The sequence below is a fragment of the Gymnoscopelus microlampas genome, assembly GCF_963454915.1.
Source record: "Gymnoscopelus microlampas genome assembly, chromosome: 24".
Lineage (NCBI taxonomy): Eukaryota > Metazoa > Chordata > Actinopteri > Myctophiformes > Myctophidae > Gymnoscopelus > Gymnoscopelus microlampas.
Genome location: NC_139961.1, coordinates 2,975,779 through 3,001,546, shown reverse-complemented (window position 1 = coordinate 3,001,546; position 25,768 = coordinate 2,975,779). Strand labels below are relative to the sequence as shown.

The 25,768-nt window shown below is 44.0% G+C and overlaps 2 protein-coding genes across 2 annotated transcripts in view; one reads left to right on the top strand and one right to left on the bottom strand.

Moving 5' to 3' along the window:
* The window catches only part of LOC311040965 (sentrin-specific protease 7-like), a gene marked incomplete at both ends in the record, with an annotated part of 17,902 nt that extends 1,835 nt beyond the window's left edge, over positions 1-16,067 (bottom strand). Inside the window, 8 exons of the mRNA XM_084051404.1 lie at positions 2,325-2,368; positions 3,289-3,329; positions 7,146-7,276; positions 12,052-12,144; positions 12,577-12,678; positions 12,932-13,048; positions 14,312-14,364; positions 15,996-16,067. Coding sequence (XP_083907530.1) covers positions 2,325-2,368; positions 3,289-3,329; positions 7,146-7,276; positions 12,052-12,144; positions 12,577-12,678; positions 12,932-13,048; positions 14,312-14,364; positions 15,996-16,067 — 653 coding nt within the window. The remainder of the gene's footprint in view (positions 1-2,324; positions 2,369-3,288; positions 3,330-7,145; positions 7,277-12,051; positions 12,145-12,576; positions 12,679-12,931; positions 13,049-14,311; positions 14,365-15,995) is intronic.
* The window catches only part of LOC311041053 (uncharacterized protein), a gene marked incomplete at its 3' end in the record, with an annotated part of 464,158 nt that overhangs the window by 371,375 nt on the left and 67,015 nt on the right, over positions 1-25,768 (top strand). The gene's annotated exons all lie outside the window — the stretch shown is intronic.

Sequence of the window (25,768 nt, the reverse complement as noted above, 5' to 3'; positions counted from 1 at the left end):
TTTTGAAACTCAAATCTCAAGATTTGCAAAAAAATAACAATATTTCTAAAATAGCAGATCTACAAGCTCGTAGCGCGGCACTCGGTGCCGCGCTACGAGCTTGTAGATCTGCTATTTTTTGAATAGCCAAAGAGTAAAAAAATGCTTTTTAGCTCAAATCAAAAAGTGACACAGATGCTTCTTCAGGGCTTCAAGGGTTAAATGTCATCATGATGTGAGTGCGTGGGATCTCATTTTAAACTAGAAAAAGTGCTCCTCGGAGCACAGGTCTCCGCCAGGTCAGGTACATTATTGTGGCCTCCTGGTGGCGCTATAATAGGCCAATGTGAAAAGGGTGCCATTTATTCTTAGGTCGTTCACGACAATCGGACACTGCATTCATGATTTGAGGCATTTTGTTCCAAAAATGTGTTTTGCTACAAAAAAGGGTGTGAAAAAGGGTGGCATTTGTTCCTGGGCCAAGTGGGAATGTCTGTGGAAAATTTAATGGAAATCGCATGCTGCGTTCAAGATTTGAGGCATTTTGTTCAAAACAGACCAATCCTGCAAACTTTGTAAGCCACTGTAAGCCAAATCGGATGGAATATGAAATATTGGACAGATCCATCAGAATCACATGACTATGGAGATGCAGTGTACCAATTTGCGTGTTTTTGGGCAGAATCTGAAGGAATAATTTCCAAAAATGTATTTTACATAAGTCGGCCTCCTGGTGGCGCTGTAAAAAGCAGATGTGAAAAATGCAGTCCAGATGTTTTTCCTTGGCCTCTAAGGAGTGTGCGTGCAAAGTTTCACACAGATCGGTGCAGTTATAGTTGAAAATGCAAATCGGCCAGTTATAGCGCCACCATGAGGCTGATTTGAAAATGTTCAAGTGGCATTTCTTCCTCGGCCTAATGGGAATGTGCGAGTGCAATTTTATGGAAATGGCAAGCTGCGTTCATGATTTGAGGCATTTTGTTCAAACCGGACCAATCCTGCAAATTTTGGAAGCAAACCTTAGCCAATGAGGATGGAATATGGGAAATCGGACAGATCCGGGTTGATCACATGACTATAGAGATACTGTGTACCGATTTGCATGACGTTTAGTTAAAAGCTGTAGAAGTAATGGGAAAAAATGGGTTTCGCACAAATCGGCCTCCTGGTGGCGCTATAACAGGCCCATGTGAAAAATTTGGGGCAGAGGTTCTGAATTGGCATCCAGGGAGTGTGTGTGCACAGTTTCGGAGCGACCGGGCCAACGGTGCCGGAGATTAGCTGGTAACACACAGACAGGACGGACACACACACACACACACACACACACACACACACACACACACACACACACACACACACACACACACACACACACACACACACACACACACACACACACACACACACACACACACACACACACACACACACACACACACGGACGGACGGACGGACGGACGGACGGACGGACGGACGGAGGGTAAAACATACTCTCTCGCCAGGCCGAAAGACAATATAAGCCAAGTGCTTTTATGAGCGATCCAGTTTAGAGGACCTTGTATTGTGATTTGTACTTCCATGTACTGTTTCCATGTCTTGCTAAATAAAGTATTCACTCGATCAATCAGCGATTGTCCGATGCTAGCTTAGCAACCGTCGGCATAGGTCTGGCAAGCCTCCGTCACCTGTCATTAGCTGTCAATATTATTTCGCCCGCACAATCATTTGCAACACAATAGCAAGAACAGGAATACCACGATTAACGCAACGGTGACTATGAACCAGCAACAGATTCCATGGAACCCAGAAAACGGTCGGAGGGTTCTTTTCCCCCAAGCTGAAATCTGCACTTTAACTGCCAGGCTGCATGGCTGTGTTGTTGAACACATACACAGCTTAACGTCGGGCAAGTTACACGAAGGTGATGTCAATGATACTAATCACCGTAATCGTAACAATATTCAGAATCACAGCGCTGCCTGTTTTCGGATTCCGCACGTTAAAGTATATCAATTCATTTGGTCGTCTATTCATTAACCGCTACTGTTAGTCTTACCCTGCGGTACATGAAAACTCCTGTTACAGTCATGGATCAACTTCAACCTGGTGTTTGCACTTTCTCCATTTACGGTCCGTACATCTATATAAACGGTCCGTACATCTACAGTATATAAACGGTCCGTACATCTATATAAACGGTCACATTTCAAATACATAGTGCTGACCCCATGGCCACTAGATTTTGAAGCTCTTGCTCCTGAAATGATCAATTATTTATAAGGGGAAAAGCCGATAATATCGACCGATAAGGAAGTTATACGGATCGAAGCGATAGTTCTCACCTCTTTAAAGCTGTCTCTCTCTTCCACCCCAACCTGGTACACTCCTAGAAGAAATGATACTCATTACAAAAAAAAGCGGCCTCCTGGTGGCGCTATAACAGGCCAATGTAAAACATTTGAAGCAGAGGTTCTGCTCTGGCATCCAGGGAGTGTGTGTGCACAGTTTCGCTGCGATCAGGCCAACGGTGCCAGAGATTAGCCGTCCACAGACAGAATGACACACGGACGGGGTGCAAAACATACTCTCTCGCCATGCCTTTCACCTGGCGGAGACAATAATAACTAGAAAAAGTGCTCCTCGGAGCACAGGTCTCCGCCAGGTCAGGTACGTTATTCTGGCCTCCTGGTGGCGCTATAATAGGCCAATGTGAAAATGGTGGCATTTATTCTTAGGGTCTTTCACGGCAATCAGACTAAATTACACCTGCTGGTGGCGCTATAACAGGCCAATGTTAAAAGGGTGGCATTTCTTCCTCGGCCTAGTGGGAATGTGCGTGTGAAATTTCACGGAAATCGCAAGCTGCGTGCATAGCTTGAGGCTTTTTGTTCAAAACGGACCAATCCTGCAAACTTTGGAAGCCAACCATAGGCGATGAGGATGGAATATGGGAAATCGGACAGATCCGTGTTGATCACATGACTATAGAGATACTGTGTACCGATCTGCATGACGTTTGGATAAAATCTGTAGGAGTAATGTAAAAAAAAATGTTTTGCACAAATCGGCCTCCTGGTGGCGCTATAACAGGCCCATGTGAAAAAATTGGGGCAGATGTTCTGAATTACCATCCAGGGAGTGGGTGTGCACAGTTTAGGAGCGACCGGGCCAACGGTGTCGGAGATTAGCTGGTAACACGGACGGACGGACGGACGGACACACAGGCGGACGGACGGAGGGTAAAACATACTCTCTCGCCATGCCTTTCGGCCTGGCGGAGACAATAATAATAATAATAATTCTTACTGGGGGCGTGGTGATAGACTGTTGTCCTCTGGCTCTCAGACCTGCAACACAAAACAAAAACATAAAAACTCATTTAAACTTCCTAATCTTTCACTTTAATTTATAGTCATTTTGTTATTATTTTTGCTGTGTTCTGAGTATCTGTTTCCAACAAGATGGATGTTTGTTTTTTTTAGTCCTTTGTATTGAACTCAAATGTGAAAACTTTTTACAATGTGTTTCCCTTTGCTGAATGTTTCGTCTTCAACAGGGGACTGGGACGGGATATTGATTTGAAGTCATACGTCTAATACTACCTCAAATCAATAATGATATTTAAAAAAAGACATTTCCGTTTCAATATTTTTATTAGACAAAAAAAAAAGTAGACAATCCACCACGAGTATGACAGGACAGAGGGCACAACACGGCCCAACATAATACAATACAATAAAGACAAAAACACACGAGAGAAAAACAAATCCTAAAAGACTTCACACCGAATACATTATATAACTAGAAAAAGTGCTCCTCGGAGCACAGGTCTCCGCCAGTACTGTTCCTGATTAATCCTGTCTTACCTCACTTCAAAAGATATAAAATGATCTTTTGAAGTGACAAACCTATTTATAATAGGTCTCTATTTCGTCATGCGTCTCGCTAGCCAATCAAAGCACACCCTTTCAACATATTGTCACGTGTCACGTGATGCTTGACCATTGTTAGCTCGGTGGACACACGGAAGGACGAGAACGAAAACATAGTCTCCTGGCGGAGACAATAATCATCGCATTATTGCTGCCAACACCTCAACTCTACACCTCAACTCTACACCTCAACTCTACACCGCAACTCTACACCTCAACTCTACACCTCAACTCTACACCGCAACTGTACACCGCAACTCTACATCGCAACTCTACACCGCAACTCTACACCTCAACTCTACACCGCAACTCTAAACCGCAACTCTACACCTCAACTCTACACCTCAACTCTACACCTCAACTCTAAACCGCAACTCTACACCTCAACTCTACACCTCAACTCTAAACCGCAACTCTACACCTCAACTCTAAACCGCAACTCTACACCTCAACTCTACACCTCAACTCTACACCTCAACTCTACACCTCAACTCTAAACCGCAACTCTACACCTCGACTCTAAACCTCGACTCTACACCTCGACTCTACACCTCGACTCTACACCTCGACTCTACACCTCGACTCTACACCTCGACTCTAAACCTCAAATCTACACCTCGACTCTACACCTCGACTCTACACCTCGACTCTAAACCTCAACTCTACACCTCAACTCTACACCTCGACTCTACACCGCAACTGTACCATGTGTATCCATCCCTTGCCTCCCACTTAATATGGCAACTAGCTGACATCCTCCGCCACTCCAATAGGGCGTCGCAGTTCCCCCCCACTTCCTGGTGCCACTGCAAAATACTCAATGCATTTTTCCCATTGACTTTTCCCAAAATATTTATATCAATTAATTTAAGCCTAGAATCAAGCCATCCAGGATCCTGGTGAATCATGACCATAAAACGTTTGATTCTGTGAAAAAACTTTTTTGAAAACGGCAAAACAAAGGGTATTTATTAAATGTAGTATATCATATCATTAAATATAAAATAAAATAAAAATCACAGAAAAAAAGGTTTTATGGTCATGATTCAGTGGCACTTTAACACCTAGGACATAGAGGAGAGCCTAGAGGGATCATATTTAGAAAGGTCGAATTTGGATCCTTTTTGATCCAGTCGACTATATATCTTACTTGGGACACCATGTGACAGTATAAGAGATTTGGTAAGGCTAAACCCTCTTTTAAGGTGGACAGCTGTAGTTTCTGGAGTTTTAAGTCTGGCACGTTTTTTTCTGCCAGATAAATTTAGAAATCAAAGCATGTTATGTGTTGAAAAACTCGATGGGTATGAAATGAGGTGACATCTGCATCTCATACAGCAACATTAATTTTTATACTTGCTATGCGTCCAAGTAATGAAACTGGAAGGGGTGTCCACCTTTCCACATCTCTTTTAATGCTTTCAAAAACTGGAGTCACTGGCCCTCATTTATCAACGCGGTGCAGCCCAAATAATGAGCGTACGGCGAGATCACCGCACCTTTCGGCATTTATCAATATATCCTGACGTGGGCTTTATCCTACTTTATGCTGAGATCTCACGTCTGGTCGAGACCAGTTGTTGACGTTTGCTGCACCCGTTTATTCCATTCTAGACCTGCGGAGCAGCATTGTCTGACGGTCTGACAGGCATCTGGACACATAATCCACTCCTAAATGTGTATATCTACACTAATAAATAATCGCTGTGAAAATATATCATTTTATAAAGTAATTTAAACAAACTGCTTTAACAGTCATTCGGTTAAACTTGCACATCTGCATGGCTGCATTGGCTATTTGAAAATAGCAGATCTACAAGCTCACAACAGGTCGCATTGCGATGCGTTGTGAGCTTGTAGATCTGCTATTTTCATCGCAGCAGCGCAGCAGTGCTTCTGCGAGAGAATTTTCGGGAGCCCCGACGATCTTTTCACTGACAGTGAGGTCTACAAACGTACAGTAGCTTGTCCTATGGTATGGAGTTATGTCATAGAGAGTTATGTAGGCTACACAACCTGGCTGGGTTAAGGATATAAACCCGACGCTCCAATATTAACACGGAATCACTGCATTCCGCCCGAGTCTCATGTACCGCTACGCTACGGACACGGACATGAAAGACAAAGTCGGGCGGGCGTGCGCGTGTGTGTGTGTGTGTGTGTGTGTGTGTGTGTGTGTGTGTGTGTGTGTGAGAGAGAGAGCGAGAGAGCGAGAGAGAGCGAGAGAGAGGCGTGTGCGGCGAGGCCAGCGGGGGGGAACTGTTTCTTATTGGCATTTCATGTCTTTGGTCGTATTCTGGTTCGTCTTCATGTCGTAAAATCGGGGCGTTTTGAGAATATTTAAGGGCGTGTTATTTAAATGACGCTCGGTTTCAGCCGTGACATTTATCAACGCTGGGACCAAGTGTACGCTCGGATCGGCTGTGTAGGATGCGTTGATAAATGTGACTTCGACGTTGGTGTACGGCCGAATATATGGAAAAATATACGCCGGTTTATACGCTGCGTTGATAAATGAGGGCCACTATGTCTATGAATTGAATACCAAGGCCCTCATTGGAAACAAGTCCGCAAGGACTTTTATGAACGGACCTGTTAAACAAAGTATTTGAAATGTAACTGTGCTGTTTTACATTTTTTGCCTAAAAAAAATATTCAATCAATCAAAAAAATCATTTTAATCATATTTTTGGAAGCAATAAACACACCAAGGTATTTAAAAGCATTAAAGGACGACTTCACCACTTTTCAACATATCTTCATATAATAGGTAGTCACTAATGCTCATGATAAAAATGGTACAATTTTTTTCTAATCAGTCTGTGTCTCAGAGGAGGGCTGTAGTAGACAGTTCAGAAACCCGTCTACCAGTGACATCATCGATGGGGAATCCAAGCTAATAGAAACTGCGGGCTTTGTATTCCTGGAAAGTTGCAACGCAATAATAGATCCCATTGTTCTCGCCTTCATAAAAATCTGAATTAAAAAATTGTAATCTTTTGGGGAAAAAAAAAAATCCTGCCTAACGATGATGTCACTGGTAGACGGGTTTCTGGACTGTCCACAGCCCTCCTATGAGACACAGACCAAGTAGAACATTTTTTTTTATCATTTTATCATGAGCATTAGTGAGGACCTATTATATGAAGATGTTGAAAAGTGGTGAAGTCGTCCTTTAAGCGATGTTTGAAAGAGGAGCTGTCTTGACTTAGGAGGAGAACCGCAGCGTACCTCTTGTGAGCCGTGGTCTCTTCACCTCCTCCTGCTCCTCGTGGGGCGTCGACGACATGCAGGAGCTCGTTTCCTCCAGGTGACCCTTGACCAGCCCTGGAAAACACACCATCACCAGGTACCAGTGGGACCTGAGGAACATTAGAGGAACATTAGAGGAACATTAGGGGAACATTAGAGGAACATTAGGAGAACATTAGAGGACCCCGGAGGGGTCCGCCATGTTCCAGGGGGGTCCCCGGGGGTTCCAACACTCCCAGGATGTCCGCGGCCCACCAGGGGGTCCGCGGACCCCCACGTAATAAAATAAATATATACATTTTTTTCAATTTTTTTAAAAACTTTTGGACAGTTCTATCCCACTATTTTGCCACCCCAAAATAAGCGCGCCCTCACAGCCCTAGAGCCCCGCGCAGCGGCTGGGGTCTCGGGGGGCAAAGCCCCCCGAGACTCTAGTTACATTACATTACATTACATTACATTACAGTCATTTAGCACAGTGGTTCTCAAACTTTTTCGTGCCAAGGACCCCCAAATAAACACTTATTAGCCCGCGGACCCCCATTTGAAAAGATAAGCCAGGGACCCCCCCATAATAGAAGATTTTTTACGGCTCTCTAACAGTGATTCTCAACCATTTTAATTTCAAGGACCCCCCCAGTTTGACATGCATTAGGGCTACGGACCCCCCATTTAATGGCATGTATGTCTCTGGGACCCCCTAATTCATATTGTAAAATCAATGTTAATTTAACTCTGAGAGTGTACAAATGGATCCAAATGGACGGGTCCATTTGGTTCCATTTGTACACTCTCAGAGTTACAGACCTATAAGGGTCCATTTGGTTCCATTTGTACACTCTCAGAGTTAGAGACCCATAAGGGTCCATTTGGTTCCATTTGTACACTCTCAGAGTTACAGACCCATAAGGGTCCATTTGGTCCCTGTCCATCATCAAGGTAAGAGTGACATATATATCAGCTCCCTACTGTCTTAACCCATTGAGACCTGAATAGGGATGGAGCTCGTTAATTTTTATTGATAATGAGCACCTTATCGAGCCTGCTTATCGAACCGAGCTTTTATCGAGCCCACTATCGATCCTTTTCTATTATTAAGAAAAAAGACGTGAGGCGAAAAATTCTGAACAGAACCGGTATCTTTTTGTATAGGCCAGTTTGTGACAGTGAGTTTGTGGCTGACCACTATCTAAAATTAAATGAAGATGACAAAAGTAAAAAATATTTTTGCCTATCATTAAAACAACCATCGTGACTACTAATTGAAGCCGAATTGGGCCAAATCGCATGGATGAGCCCTGACAGCAGATGGTTGGTGCTACAGACTCCAAATTTCGCACACAGATAGCTCAGACCTTTGCCTACGATCTTAGCTAGGCCTCGACCCGACCCGATATGCGGTTTTCCGGAACCAACGCGAAAGGTTCGGAATATCCATATGCGGAGTCCTGACTACTAATTGAAGCCAATGGACGCCGAATCCAAATTGTCCCGAATCGCATGGATGAGCCCTGAAAGCACATGGTTGGTGCTACAGACTCCAAATTTCGCACACAGATAGCTCAGACCTTTGCCTACGATCTTAGCCAGGCCTCGACCCGACCCGATACACAGTTTTTCGGATCCGGCACGAAAGGTTTGGAATCTCCGTATGCGGAGATGACTGACATCGGGCTGTTCCGGAGCAAGCGCTGACTCATTGTGACATCACTTCATAAAAGGCATCACATAAGTCCAGCACTCTTGACAGACCTCTGCATATAGTCTATAAGCAGCTCTCAAAAAAATGAGTACTCCAGAAAAGCTACCAAAGCTAAACCCCGGTGAAGGAGAAATAATTCGTAACAACTTGGTACTTCTAAATTATCAGTGCAAGTTCATGGAAAGCCGGAAGGAATTGCAGGAGCAGGCCTTCAAGACATCGACTCAAGTCCTTCTTTATATACAAAAACTGGAGCAGGAAAAAAGAAAAATGAACCAAAGAATTACAAAACTCGATTGGGATGCGAAATGGAAAGCTAATAAGGCTGTTGCTGGGGATCAGATGGGACAGTCAACATCTGCTGGCCAGACAGGAGGAGCAGACGGAGGAGGAGACAGTGTTCCTGGGGAGCAGATGGAACAGTCAACATCTGGTGGGAAGACAGGAGGAGCAGACAGAGGAGGAGACAGTTTTTTTGATGAGATCGGTGATGAAGAATGAATTAACTGTGCTGCTTTTACTGAAGAAAACAAGGATCAGTCAAGATCTGAGTTGGATGAGGTGCAGACGGGGGAGACATAAGACAAGCTAAATCAACAGCACAAGACCAACAAAAAACAAGTTCTCCAAAAAAACTCAAGCTGAACTCTCCCGCTACAAAAAAGAAAAGAGCAACAAAGCGTGGGACTGGGATGATGACTTGAATGATGCAGATTTATGCAGGCTGCATATTCTGCTTAAAGAAGAAACAAACAAAAAGCGACAGAGATATATGCCATATATGGGCATAAAACGACACATACAAACAGATACATAGATCCCCATATATGGGCATGAAAGGGAAACAGACAGACAGATCCAGAGATCTCCATAATAAAGTCAAAACGGGTCCAATGACAACAGGTATAATGGGGTTTGCATTAAAGGGGGAACCGGCACTGTGTCTGCAACACAGTCGAAGGCACAGACAGATACAGAGATCTCCATTATGGGCATAAAGGGACACAGACAACCAGATACAGAGATCTCCATATATGGGCATAAAACTATGACAACAGGTATAATGGGGTTTGCATCAAAGGGGGAACCGGCACTGTGTCTGAAACACAATTTCGCACGCAGATAGCTCAGACCTTTGCCTACGTTCTTAGCTAGGCTTCGACCCGATATGCGGTTTTCCGGAACTAACGCAAAAGGTTTGGAATCTCCGTATGCGGAGATGACTGACATCGGGCTGTTTCGGAGCAAGCGCTGACTCATTGTGACATCACTTCATAAAAGGCTCTGACATCACATACACTAGATGAGTCAACACAAAATCTCTCTGAGTGTCCATATATGGAAACATCAACGTGCTGACCTCAGTATGACATCAGACCGTACACAGATGATGACGGGTTCATCTATAAAATAGATGAACCCATCATCATATTATAAGAGGACACTCAATGCAGCTGCTGCAACAGCAGCAACAACAGATAACCCTGATCGGGACAGTCAGCCGGGAAACAGCCACACCCTGTCATTGGATGTGACCATGGCAACAGCTAACCCCAGTGACAGCTGGACACCCGCCACCAAAAAACGACGCATGGAACCACGCAGAAAAACCTCATTGAGCAAGAGGACACACAATGCCAAAATGCATCGTGCGCGTCGAGCAGCTGCAGATGAAGCAACAGATAACCCTGATCAAGACAGGGTCTAACCCGAAGGGCTAGACCCTTATATGAACTAGAAGACCATTATATGAACTAGAAGCTCGGCCGCCCTTTGGGCGGCCGAGCTTCTAGTTCATATAATGTGCAATAAGTGTTAAATGGCTTTATATTATGAATAGTACTGTAATAATTACTATAAAATCTCCATGTCTCTTCAACTTTTTATAAACAAAAAATGCATAGTTATTTTTTCTATTATTTTTTCTTTGTTTTAACCAAAATATATCACTTGCACTACATTTTACTAGGGCCTTCAAATACAGTACTTTTCTAACAGACAGAAGGCAAGTGACCTTTTTACTTTTGGAAAATAATATTGAAGAAACGGTTAATGTGTGTACTGTCACTTTAAAAGCGCAATGTATACTTCATCGTACGACGGTGTCACGCACCAAACATGGCCGATCTCCAAGCTCACACTGCGTCTGTTCGCACCACGTTGTGAGCTTGTAGATCTGCCATTTTCGGCAACGATAGACTGAGGGACGGACACGCTCCGGGCAGCGCTGTTTGGCACAACTTGCAGGTATCAATACACTTTTAGACCAACATGTTTGTGCCAGCGTGGGTGATTAGATTTATTTCTTGATCGCCTCTTGTTTTGATAGTTTAGACATGACGTCATGGGCCGCTACACTCGATAACAGGCTCGACAAGCCTAAAGCTTATCGAAAACCGGGTCTCGATAAATTCATGCCCGGGTATATAATGGACCCGGTTTTCGAGCTCCATCCCTAGACCTGAAGCCGATTCTAGATGTCTCCTAAATCTCAACTTTTCCGAAAAACGTACGTTTCTATATCAGTGGTGCTCAATCTTTTTCATGTCAAGGACCCCCAAAATTATATGTATTTGGCTGCGGACCCCCATCAAAATATGTTGTTCCAGGGACCCCCCAGAAGCAAAGATTTGAGTTAAAAATGTTCGCGTTAAAAATATATATATTCAAAGATTTGCACACATTTTCAAGATTCTTCAAAAATAGCAGATCTACAAGCTCGTAGCGCGGCACTCGGTGCCGCGCTATGAGCTTGTAGATCTGCTATTTTTGAATAGCCCAAAGTGTAAAATAATGCTTTTTAGCTCAAATATCGATATCGTATCGAAGTTGTGAGCCAAATATCGTATCGTATCGTTTGGTGAAATTAGTGTATCGGCACACCCCTAATGTCCATGCTTTCACCCGGGATTGTTGGTGGGTACAGTGTAGAGAGGAGAGAGGATTGTTGGTGGGTACAGTGTAGAGAGGAGAGAGGATTGTTGGTGGGTACAGTGTAGAGAGGAGAGAGAGAGAGAGAGAGAGAGAGAGAAGGATTGTTGGTGGGTACAGTGTAGAGAGGAGAGAGGAGAGAGAGAAGGATTGTTGGTGGGTACAGTGTAGAGAGGAGAGAGGAGAGAGAGAAGGATTGTTGGTGGGTACAGTGTAGAGAGGAGAGAGAGAGAGAGAAGGGTCGGGCCTTACTCTTGATTGACAGGCACAAACAGGAAGTCCTTGTCGAAGATGTCGACGTTTCGAGTCCAAGTCTTCACCCTCTGATGTCTGCTGACTCTGTCCCTGCACACACACACACACACACACACACACACACACACACACACACACACACACACACACACACACACACACACACACACACACACACACACACACACACACACACACACACACACACACACACACACACACACACACACACACACACGTCTGAGACAACAGTCTGTAAGAACTATTAAAAACATTTAATGGTTTATGGTGTTCTTACAGAGGTTGAGGTTCCTCTTCAGTGGTTCTAAAGGTTCTAAAGGTGTTAAAGGTTCTAAAGGGTTGAGGTTCCTCTTCAGTGGTTCTAAAGGTGTTAAAGGTTGTAAAGGGTTTATATGTTCTAAAGGTTCTATAGGGTTTCTTACAGAGGTTGAGGTTCCTCTTCAGTGGTTCTAAAGGGTTTAAAGGTTCTAAAGGTTCTAAAGGTTCTAAAGGGTTTCTTACAGAGGTTGAGGTTCCTCTTCAGCGGTCAGCTGTCTGTAGAAGAAGCTGCTGAACACGTGACAACGTTCAGACATGATCTCTGAACACTCCAACAACAAGTACCTGATGATGTAATATATAATGAGTTAATTAACATATAATTAACATGTCATTAACATCCTTGAGGTAGAAGTCAATTATATGTAATGAGTTAATTAACATATAATTAACATGTCATTAACATACTTGATGTAGAAGCCAATTATATATAATGAGTTAATTAACATATAATTAACATGTCATTAACATCCTTGATGTATACGTCAATTATATATAATGAGTTAATTAACATATAATTAACATGTCATTAACATACTTGAGGTAGAAGTCGATGATGATGTCGTTGAGGAACTCCCCTTCATCCAGACAGCAGAGGTCCTCTGTTGTCACGGCGATACGACCTTTACCTGGGGTCAAGGGATACTGGATCAACCTACACACACACACACACACACACACACACACACACACACACACACACACACACCGACACACACACACACACCGACACACCGACACACACACACGCACACGCACACGCACACGCACACACACACACACACACACACACACACACACACACACACACACACACACACGTAAGTACAAAATCACACCTGTGTGAAGGTAGCGGCGCCTTTGATACATTTTGTCATCAATAAGTGTTTATAATGTGTTTATAGCCACGTGTCACGTGAAGCTTGACCAATCACTTTGTTGACGTGTCTGACCAATCAGAACGTTGACGCAAAAGCCAGGTATAGAGGGCTAGTAATCCGCTCTATACCGGCTAGCGCCGCTAAAAAGAAAGTACACAGGAGCTGAGATACAGCCTTTTTAACACATCGGGTGCCAGAGGTTTATTAAAATATTATACGTTGAGTGCCTGCATTTCTTCCATCCACTTACGTTGATACGTTTCGTGCTGTAGAAGCCCCCCCGACGCGGACGCGCACATAAACAAAGCGTGCGAGACGGCGGAGGGTCCCCGACTAACGCCCGGAACAATAATATTTTTCTAACGCGATCCTCCATCGCAGAGTGAGATCGCCGATCGAAAACGTCTCGCTTTCCACCACGTTAAAAAAGAAATGGAGATATTAAGCTTTTAGTCAAGGAGTTAACGTTGGAGAGGCCCGACCGGAAGGATTTTTTGACACGGATCCACATCCGGCCTCTCCTTCTCAGAGAACTCCTCGGATGATCCCAAAGTTTCGTTAGAGTGCCCCCCCACGTGGGCCCCCCACGTATAAAAATAAAATGAGGCCAAAAAAAAAACGGTCCGGACCGCTTATGGCACACGACGTGTTAAGTAATAAGTTAACAAAGAAGTGAATGGAACAGCACATCTACAGATCATGATATCTTGTCTAAACAAAAAACTAAAAACCCTAAAAAACCTTAAAACCCCCCAAAAAAACTAAAAACCCTAAAAACCCTAAAAAAAAAAACTTTCGCAGATGAGTGAGGCTGGGACCGAGGTTATTAAAACCCAAAAAAAAACTAAAAAAACTAGAACACATAAAAACCCTAAAAACCCTTAAAAACCTAAAAAACCTAAAAAAAACTAAAACCCCTTAAAACCCTTAAAACCCTAAAAACTCTAAAAACCCTAAAAACCCTAAAAACCCTAAAAAAAAACTAAAAACCCTAAACACCCCTTAAAACCCTAAGGCCTGTCGTACTACTACTTTACCTGGTGCTGGTAGTGGGACATAACGCTGCCCTGCTCCTCAGTCTGGAACTGACCTAGAGAGACAGACAGACAGACAGACAGACAGACAGACAGACAGACAGACAGACAGACAGACAGACAGAATCAGATGATAACATGTGTTAATACAGTGGAACTAGAGTAGAGTGCTGCTGTGCTGTGTAATAACGCTGCTCTGCCCTCTAGTGTCTCAGCTCTGAACTTCATTCTAATGTGGCATGTACACTACACCAGTGGTTCTCAAACTTTTTCATGTCAAGGACCCCCAAATGGACACTTATTAGCCCGCGGACCCCCATTTGAAAAGATAATCCAGGGACCCCGATAACAGAAGATTTTTACGGCTCTCTAGCAGTGATTTCAACCATTTTAATTTCAAGGACCCCCAGTTTGACATGCATTAGGGCTACGGACCCCCATTTAATGGCATTTATACCTCTGGGACCCCAATTCACATTATAAAATCAATGTTAATTTAACTCTGAGAGTGTACAAATGGAACCAAATGGACCCTAACGGGTCCATTTGGTTCCATTTGTACACTCTCAGAGTTAAGTTACAGACCCATAAGGGTCCATTTGGTTCCTAACAACCATTTAGCTGGGGACCCCCTGGAACTCCCTCAAGGACCCCTGGGGGTCCCCGGACCCCACTTTGAGAACCAATGCACTGCACTGTATGTACTGTCAATGATTACCGACACGTCTCATGTCCATGTCTAAACACAGGCTGAGACAGTGTTGTGAATATTATACGATGCTCTTTCCTCTACCTAACTTTTCTTTACCTAACAATATCAGGGGTATTCAACTAGATTAGGCAGGGGGCCACAACTGTAAAATAATTTGGAGTTGGGGGCCGCACAGTGCGCGCACACAATTTGAAATTTTTCGGGTCTAATTCGGGTCTAATTCGGGTCTAATTCGGGTCTAATTCGGGTCTAATTCGGTCTAATTCGGGTCTAATTCGGGTCTAATTCGGTCTAATTCGGTTCTATTTAAGGTTCTAAGTGAAGTTCCAATGAAAGATGGCCTTTCAAGAACTAATGAAGGGTAAATAATTTGTACTGTTTTAACTTTGATAACATAAAAACGAACATATATTTACATAAATAATAATTATGAAAATGATTTTTTTTTTGGAATATGGCCAGGGGCCACAAGGAAAGCTCCTCGCGGGCCGCACGTGGCCCGCGGGCCGCCAGTTGAATATCTATGACTCCTCGTATGCAGTTTCACATCACTGACATAATGAACAAGTAATTGGCTTTCTTTATGTTAGGGGCGTGCAACCTGTCCTGGATGGAAGTGCTGAGGTGCAGTGCGTCTTAACCTTATTTCCTGTCCCCTTTGTCACCCTAACGTTTCTTGGTAAAACGCTAGCCTAGAACTGTTTACATGTTTGCAGAAATGACAGTTATCTACAGTGTTGGTTCTCAAAGTGGGGTCCGGGGACCCCCAGGGGTCCTTGAGGGGGTTCCAGGGGGTCCCCAGCTAAATGATGGATAGTTAGGAACCAAATGGACCCTTATGGGTGTGTAACTCTGAGAGTGTACAAATGGAACCAAATGGTGTCTTTGTCGAACTGTAAAGAAAAGAAACAACGACAACTCTCAACATCACTGACTAAACTATAGTGTGTAGAGAAACAAGAGATGTCCCGATACCAGGATCTGACATGTGTCCTGATACTCCTTATATGGAATGGGCGAGTACGCCAGTCTATGCACCGATCCCATTGACAGGGGTCGACACTAACGGTTGCCTGACTGGCGACTGTCCGTGGCAGCCAGTGGCGTGCACAGACATTTTGAGGGGCAGGTGCTCAAGTAAATTATACTTTTTTTTGTTTACTTGGTCTGCTCTTTTTTCCCCCTCTACACCTATACCTCTTTGCCAAAAATAGCAGATCTACAAGCCCACAACGCCTCGCAGCGCGAGGCGTTGTGAGCTTGTAGATCTGCTATTTTTGGCTAAAGTTCTCCTCAGAAAAGGGATGCTAGGTTTCGAGCGGTTATGGTAAAAAGTAAAATCATATCACATAAAGAATTGGCGGACCCCCTGTAGTAACTCCGAGGACCCTCTAGGGGTCCCGGACCCCCTGTTGAAGACCCCTGCTGTAAACCTTTCAAAAGGGCACTTCTGGGGCAAAGGGCAGGTGCTCAAGCACCACCTAGAGTCTATCTGTGTACGTCCCTGGTGGCAGGTAAATGAAACTGTGTGTGTGTGTATGTGTGTGTGTGTGTGTGTGTGTGTGTGTGTGTGTGTGTGTGTGGACTTGTTCATCGCTTTCTTAGATCTGTCAAAGGCATTTGACACAGTGAACAGGGATCTGCTGTGGCAGGTGCTGAAGAAATTTGGATGTCCATCCAAGTTTCTCACCATCCTTGGACAGTTTCATTCCGGGATGATGGCCCGAGTGGTAGTGGGGAGGCACAGATCTGAGCCCTTTAGTGTACAGACTGGAGTAAGGCAGGGCTGTGTGCTAGCTCCAGTCATGTTCAACATATTCCTAGTCTGTGTTACAACACTGTTACATAGGATGCTGGAGGAGCAGGCTGGAGTCACCATTGACTTCAGGCTGGATGGTAACCTGTTTAACATCAGGAGGTTACAGGCAACAACCAAGTTAACATCTGAAAACATCATCGAGCTACAGTATGCCGACGACTGTGCCCTGGTAGCCCACACACCAGAGGCCCTACAAAGCACTCTCTCGGCAGCTGTCACTGCATACAGCAGAATGGGTCTGACGATCAACACCCAGAAAACGGAGGTAATCTGTCAGTTGAGTGCTGGCCCCCCGTGCCACCCAACAACCTTCACAGCAGGAGGGCAACAGCTGCTCACGGTTCCCACCTTTAAATACCTGGGAAGTATAATATCTGACACCTGCACAATGGAGGACGAGATCCAAAACCGCCTTAAACAAGCTTCAACATCATTTGGTCGTCTACGGAGAAGGGTTTTTCTAAACAGCAACATCAATCTCCACACCAAAGTGCTTGTGTACAAAGCAGTATGCATCTCCACGCTACTGTATGGATGTGAGGCATGGACCATCTACAGCCACCAACTCAGAAGCCTGGAGGCCTTCCATGTCAGATGTCTTCAGAAGATCCTCGGCATCACTTGGAGGGACAGAGTGCCACACACAGAGGTACTGGAACGGGCAGGCAGCTGCAGTATAGAGTCCATCCTGAACCAACATCAACTCAGGTGGCTGGGGCATGTCATTCGTATGCCCAGCCATAGACTCCCGCGCAAAGTCCTCTACGGCCAGTTACACCTTGGCCAACGGAGTGCTGGTGGGCAGAAGAAGCGATTCAAGGACCAACTGAAGACCACACTGAAGAGAGGCCGGATCAAACCCTCTTCACTGGAGGAACTTGCTTCCTGCCGCAACCTCTGGCGTTCTCACTCCGCACAGGGAGTAGAGTATATGGAAAGTCAGCGCACAGAACACCGTGCAGCAAAGCGTGCAAAGAGGCATGCCCGCAAAGCCACCCCTGCTCCCGTCAGTATCGCTTTTACATGCCCGGTCTGCAACCGCAACTGTGGATCCAGGATCGGACTATTCAGCCACCAGAGGACTCACAAATAGGAGAAGATGGTCATCATCGGACACGATGGACAACCACAAGCAAAGCAAGCAAGTGTGTGTGTGTGTGTGTGCGTGTGTATGTGTGTGTGTGTGTGCGTGTGTGTACGTACGTTCTTAACCATCTTGCCCTGCTCTATGATGGCGTCTAGAGGGACGTTGGTGGCTCCGATCTGCTGAGTGATCCAGACAACAGTGACAGTGAATAGCATTGTACCATAGTATCATTGGCTTTAGAAGCAGGCAAGACCAGCAACATAGAGGTCAAAATGAACCTTTTGTAGGCAACCTCAAATCCGCTTTTACTCTGTTTGTCACTAAGTAGTCTATATTTTGTTATGTTACTTGAATGCATACCACTATGTTAATTTGTATAGCCCTAAAGTTTAAGTTTTTGGCAAGTCTTGGAGTGTGCATGTGTCTGTTTATATTGTAGTTAGTTTATTAAAATGATACATAAGATACATTGTGGGATTTTTCTCAGATTTTTCTCTGCAATCATCCCCACAACTATAGATAGAATCTGAGCAAAGATGTAATACCATACATTATTTATGACTGCAGCCATATTGACAACATAGAAATGAAAGCTCAAACTGACCAAATGTGTTCATATTGCTTAAAAAGCAGACTTTTTGCCATAACAGTTAGCTGTCACTGTAAAAGTCATAGTAAAACTCATTTTCGGGTGGCGTCCATCTTGGAAATATGCAAAGTAAAGGTCCAGACACACCTAATCATAAAGATAAGTATTCCATTGAGTTTCTCATGCTCTGAAACCATGAAATAGACACCAAGTTTGCATTTCTAGCCCATCTGGTTCAAAAGTTATCGCCAAAGCTATTTTCTGATAGGGGCCAATATTGAGGCGGCCATATTGGATTTCCAGCAAAAAATTGACCGGGTTGTCCATATAGGTTGCGATCCTACTGGGTCATACATATTATTTCTGGTGGCCAACCTTTTATGGCAGGGCAAATGCAGGGGGGTACCCTTTGCCCCCTGGGTAGTATGTCACATGCATAGTTACAGCTCCGACGCCTTTATTGGATGTACGGATGTTTGTGTCAAGTGCAATGTGTTTGCAGCGCTGGAGGAGAGGCTCTGGCGGCTAGAGGAAACCATGGCTAGTGGTGCTCACTTTAGCCTAGCCTCTGCTCCCGTGCAACAGGGAACAGGGGGACATTACCAGCCACGGTCACCGACCGTGACTGATCATAGTCCCCACACGCACCCTACGACCCAAGACGGCTGGGTGACTGCTCCTGGTCGTAAGCGTAGAAATAAACAAAAGCACACGGGACACCAACCACTTCACGTTTCAAACAGATTTTCCCCACTCGCTGCTACACCCGTTGAGTTTAGCAGTGAGACGTCAGCCCCACTCTGTGACACGCCCCCTCCGCGTGTCACTGAGAAAACAACTCTGGTTATTGGTAGTTCTATAATGAGAAACGTGAAGTTAGTGACACCAGGGACCATAGTCAAATGCATCCCCAGGGCCAGAGCGGGCGACATCAAATCAGATTTAAAAATGCTGGCTAAAATTAAACATAAACGTTATGATACAATTGTAATCCACTGCGGTGGCAATGACACACGACGTAAGAGATCAGAGATCACAAAGATAAATATTGAGTCAGTGTGCACATACGCAAAGACAATGTCGGACTCTGTAGTTTTCTCTGGTCCCCTGCCAAATATGATTGGTGATGAGATGTACAGCCGTATGTCTTCATTCAACCGCTGGTTATCAAGGTGGTGTCCAGATAATAACGTGGGCTTTATAAATCACTGGCAAACTTTCGAGGGGAAAACTGGTCCGATGGGGAGAGACTGCATACATCCAACTTGGGATGGTGCGGCGCTCATCTCTAGAAATATAGACGAGTTTATCAAACTATGACCACCCAGAGTTGGGACCAGGAAGCAGAGTTGCAGTCCTACACGCTTCCCTGTGCTTCCACCAGAGCAGCCACCTACCCTACAAATCAGAACAATTGAAACTACTCGACCCCCTAGGCATGTGAAACCAAGGGTTCGAGGAGCTGTGCATAAAAACCTGGCACAAATCAAAATTAATGCAGTAGTGCCACAAAATAAAATCATTAAATGTGGACTCCTGAACATTAGATCTCTACGCTATAAAGGTGTATTGGTAAATGAAATCATATCAGACAACCATCTTGATCTACTTTGTCTTACCGAAACATGGCTGGGTGAGCAAGAATACGTCAGTCTAAATACAGCCACCCCACCAAGTCACACAAATGCTCATATTCCCCGAGACACCGGCCAGATTGGAGGTGGAGTTGCAGCCATATTCAATTCAAGCCTAATAATCAGCCCCAGACCCAGGCTGACTTACAAAACGTTTGAAAGTCTGGGTCTCACTCTTTCGCACCCAAGCTGGAAATCACTACAGCCTTTATTATATGTTACAGTGTACCGCCCTCCTGGGGCCTACACTGAATTTCTATCTGAATTCTCAGAGTTTCTATCACGCCTAGTCCTAGACTCTGATAGAATCATTTTGGCTGCCGACATGAATATCCACGTGGATGTAGTAACCGATAGCCTCAGTAAAGCGTTTATTACATTAACTGAGTCAATCGGTTTCTCTCAGTGTGTAGATAAACCTACTCACAAGTTCAACCATACCCTCGACCTTGTTTTGGTCTATGGTATTGAAATTGAACATCTCATAGTCTTCCCATATAATGAGAACCTCTCCGACCACTACTAAATAACTTTTGATTTTACATTAATTGATTACTCACCATCGGACAAAAATGTACTTGGTAGAAATCTATCTGAAAGTGCTGTGGGCAAATTTAAGGAAGCAATACCATCAGCCATCAACTCAGTATATCCCAACACAATTGAAGATCTCTATACTTATAGCACCTCTCAGGTCGATCACCTTGTTGATAATGTCACAGGCTCCCCTCAGACAACACTTGACTCTGTTGCTCCTTTAAGAAAGAGGGTAATAAAGCAACAGAGGCTAGCCCCATGGTATAACTCTGGAACTAAAAATCTCAAGCGAACGTCACGTAAGCTTGAAAGGATATGGCGTTCAACCAAACATAAAGAATCCTGTATAGCCTGGCAGAACAGCCTTAAAATATATAGGAAGGCTCTCTGCAATGCCAGAGCCACCTATTATTCTTCTCTAATAGAGGAAAACAAAAACAACCATAGGTTCCTTTTTGACACTCTAGCCAAATTGACAAAAAGTCATGACTCTACTGATCCGCGTATTCCTATATCCCTTAGCAGCAATGATTTCATGAATTTTTTCAATGGTAAAATCAATACTATCAGAGATAGTATTGATAACCTACTACTCTCAGCCCCTACCGGACCGCCCTCCGACGTAATATCCTCAGAAGTGGCTGTACGACACAGTGTATATTTGGACAGTTTCTCCCCGGTCGAGCTCTCCGAATTCACTTTAATGATCACATCTTCCAAACCAACGACCTGTCTCTTGGATCCAGTCCCAACAAGATTGCTTAAAGAGGTCCTGACCCCGGTTGGTGCATCCCTACTCGATATGATCAATATGTCCCTGGTGACGGGCTACGTACCACAGTCCTTTAAGGTAGCTGTCATCAAACCCCTCCTCAAGAAGCCTACTCTCGACTCAGGCATTTTGGCTAACTATAGACCTATATCGAACCTCCCATTTCTCTCTAAAATCCTTGAGAAAGCAGTCGCCAAGCAGTTATGTGACTTTTTACATAACAACAAGCTATTTGAAGCTTTTCAGTCAGGATTCAGAGCACACCATAGCACTGAGACGGCATTGGTGAAGGTCACAAATGACCTCCTGATTGCATCCGATAATAACCTGCTCTCTGTACTGGTTCTGTTGGACCTCAGTGCTGCATTTGATACTATTGATCACCATATTTTGTTGCAGAGACTTGAGCATCTGGTTGGCATTAAGGGTGCTGCATTGAACTGGTTTGAGTCCTATCTGTCTGACAGATTTCAATTTGTAAACGTTAACGATACACCTTCACTACGCGAAAAGGTTAAATACGGAGTCCCACAAGGCTCTGTACTTGGACCAATACTATTTACTCTATATATGCTTCCTTTAGGTGAGATAATTAGGAAACACTCTATACATTTCCACTGTTATGCAGATGATACACAATTATATCTATCAATGAAGCCAGATGAAACAGATCAACTGGCTAAACTTCAAGCATGTCTTATAGACAGCAAGAGTTGGATGACCCGTAATTACCTAATCCTCAACTCAGACAAAACTGAAGTTATTGTACTTGGCCCTAAGCACCTCAGAGATAAACTAGCCGATCAGAATTTTACCCTAGATGGTATTACCTTGACCTCCAGGGCCACTGTAAAGAATCTGGGAGTCACGTTTGACCAAGATATGTCCTTTCAGTCCCACATAAAACTAATTTCAAGAAATGCCTTTTTTCACCTGCGTAATATTGCAAAAGTTAGGCACATTCTGTCCCAAAATGATGCAGAAAAACTTGTCCACGCATTTGTTACTTCTAGGCTGGACTATTGCAACGCTTTACTATCAGGCTGCCCAAGTAAGTCCCTAAATAGCCTGCAGCTTGTCCAGAATGCCGCTGCGCGCATACTGACAGGAACCAGAAGAACAGATCATATCACTCCTTCATTGGCGTCTTTGCACTGGCTCCCGGTTAAATACAGAATCGAGTCTAAAGTTCTCCTCCTCACATACAAGGCTCTCAATGGACAGGCACCAGTATATCTCAAAGAACTCATCGAGCCCTATAAACCAGCCAGAACACCATTGCGCCCACAGTATGAAAAAATGCTTACGGCTCCAGGAAACCCCCAAAAAGTAAGAACAGGAGGCAGAGCATTTAAGTTTCAGGCACCTCAGCTGTGGAACCTTCTCCCAGTCTCAGTCCGCGAAGCAGACACACTCTGTATATTTAAGACTAGACTAAAAACCTTTCTCTATGATAAAGCCTATAGCCGAAGTGTATAGACTCAGTCACCCTATAGTTATCCTCTCTCCCCTCCCCTGCCCTCCCCCCCCCCCCTTCTCCTCTCATCCTCTCTCTTCTCGTCCTCCCTTTGGTTGTGTGGGTTTGTGTCCCAATGGTAAAATGGTACAATCGTAATTAACCCTGTACGGATTCACGCTCTAGTAAGGCCTAACACTAATTCTACAACCGGGGACCCGCTCCCCGGAGTTTCTTTTATTTCCCACGTCGCAGGTCCATGGACTGCCACTACGGACCCCCAGCTGCGGCTCAAGACTGCGACTGCGGACCGGGCTTCTCCATGGAGCACGACCGTGGATTTCTACTACACTACACTATACCACTATACTATATATACTGTATATTATCTTAATATTCTTATATTATACCAATATATACTACATACCAGTGTTGGGACTAACGCGTTACTAACGTAACGCGTTACGTAACGTAACGCGTTACGTAACGTAACGCAACTACTTTTTGCAGTAACTAATAACGTAACGCGTTACCTTTTCCAATTCAGTAACGGCGTTATAGTTACTGTGATTTAAAAAGGTGCGTTACTGCGTTACATTATGTGATCCAACTGCATGTCTCCCCCGCGGAGCAGCTTGCCTGTCATCTAAACAGGACAGGCAGGCTTGGATGGATACAGGCAAATTCAAGCGATGCCACTCACTCTAACTTGAGAAAGTGAAAGTAGAGAGGAGTGAATGATGATTGGTTAACAGGGGGTAAAATGTCAGCCTAAGCCAATCAGAGACAGAGTTGGGCGGGTCTTGCCATACACAGACCCTCCCTTGCTAACACACACACACACACACACACACACACACACACACACACACACACACACACACACACACACACACACACACACACACACACACACACACACACACACACACACACACACACACACACACACACACACACACACAGCTGAGCGACAGCGCACGTTAGTTTGCGGCTTGGAAATATAACCATTATTTAGAATTTGTGGGGATAAAGGACGCTAAAGACATTGCAGTGACAGAAAACATTGTCCACATCGAGTAACAGCAATGCTAATCTCCTGAAGCACGTAACTAAAGTCCATGGGGTTATAAAACTAGTCGCCAAATAAGACCCCTCCGTCTCCACCGGCAGTGATCTAGATGGAGCAACAGCTACTCCATCCATCTAAACAGCCAAAAAACATTTTTTTTAAATCGCCACAGCATGTCACCCAGACTCAACTAAACAGATTGATTGGCAGGTATGTTGTTGAGGAGGACATGCTTCCCATCGCAACGGTTGAGTTTGTTGCCTTCAGAGCAGTGGTTCTCAAACTTTTTCCTGCCAAGGACCCCCAAATAGACACTTATTAGACCGCAGACCCCCATTTGAAAAGATAAGCCAGGGACCCCCATAATAGAAGATTTTTACGGCTCTCTAGCAGTGATTCAAGGACCCCCAGTTTGACATGCATGCATTAGGCTACAGACCCCCATTTAATGGCATGTATGTCTCTGGGACCCCAATTCATATTGTAAAATCAATGTTGATTTAACTCTGTGAGTGTGCAAATGGAACCAAATGGACCCGTTAGGGTCCATTTGGTTCCATTTGCACACTCTCAGAGTTACAGACCCATAAGGGTCCATTTGGTTCCTGTCCATCACTTAGCTGGGGACCCCCTGGAACCCCCTCAAGTACCCCTGGGGGTCCCCACTTTGAGAACCAATGCTTCAGAGAACTAGTCAGAAAAATAGCAGTGAAAGCAGCAGGGCCACTACAGTGCAGAAAGACGTTTAATTGTTCCACTACATTTCATAATGACTACAATGGTCTCATCTCTCACTGTACCACAGAGCAACACTAAAGCTGTGTGTGTGTGTGTGTGTGTGTGTGTGTGTGTGTGTGTGTGTGTGTGTGTGTGTGTGTGTGTGTGTGTGTGTGTGTGTGTAATACAGTACACTGGCATAAGTGTGAGAGGTTTTTTATTTTAAAATAAAAAACAAGGTTTAGTCAGTAAAATTAAGGGCACTCACATCTACAGTATATGCAAATTACATCAAATTCATTCAAACTGATAACTGACTGGGGAGGGAGTGTGGGAGATTGGTGGGTTATTGTATTGCTCTGAGTATAATGATCATTACATCCTGATGTGAAAGAAAATATTTCTAAAGAAGAAGAAACAAATAAACGTTATTATGTATAGCCTATCAAAATCATTTGGAAATAATATATTTATATATTATTATTATCAAAATCATTTGGAAATAATATATATATATATATATATATTATTATCAAAATCATTTGGAAATAATATATATATATATTATTTCCAAATGATTTTGATAGGCTATACATAAAAACACTTTTAATTTATTTTATGAATTTTTTCTTCTTTTTAAAAAAAAGTAAAGTAAAGTAACTAGTTACTAGTTACTTTCATAATTTAGTAACTAAGTAAAGTAACGAATTACTTTTTTGGAGCAGTAACTAATAACTGTAACTAGTTACTTTTTAAAAGTAACTTGCCCAACACTGCTACATACACATTATTGCTGTACTATATTATACTATCATATATATCTTACACTATTATATGTGCTACTATTGTTACTGTTACTACCTGCAATGTATCTCTTTCTGTCTCTCCTCTGTCTCTGTATCTCTTTCTGTCTCTCCTCTGTCTGTCCCTCTCCCTCTCTCTCCCTCTCCCTCTCTCCTCTTTCCCCCGACACGGTCGAGGCAGAAGGCCGTCACCTTAGAACCTAGGGTCTGCCTGACGTTTCTTCCAGTTAAGAGGGAGTTTTTCGTTGCCACTGTCGCAAAA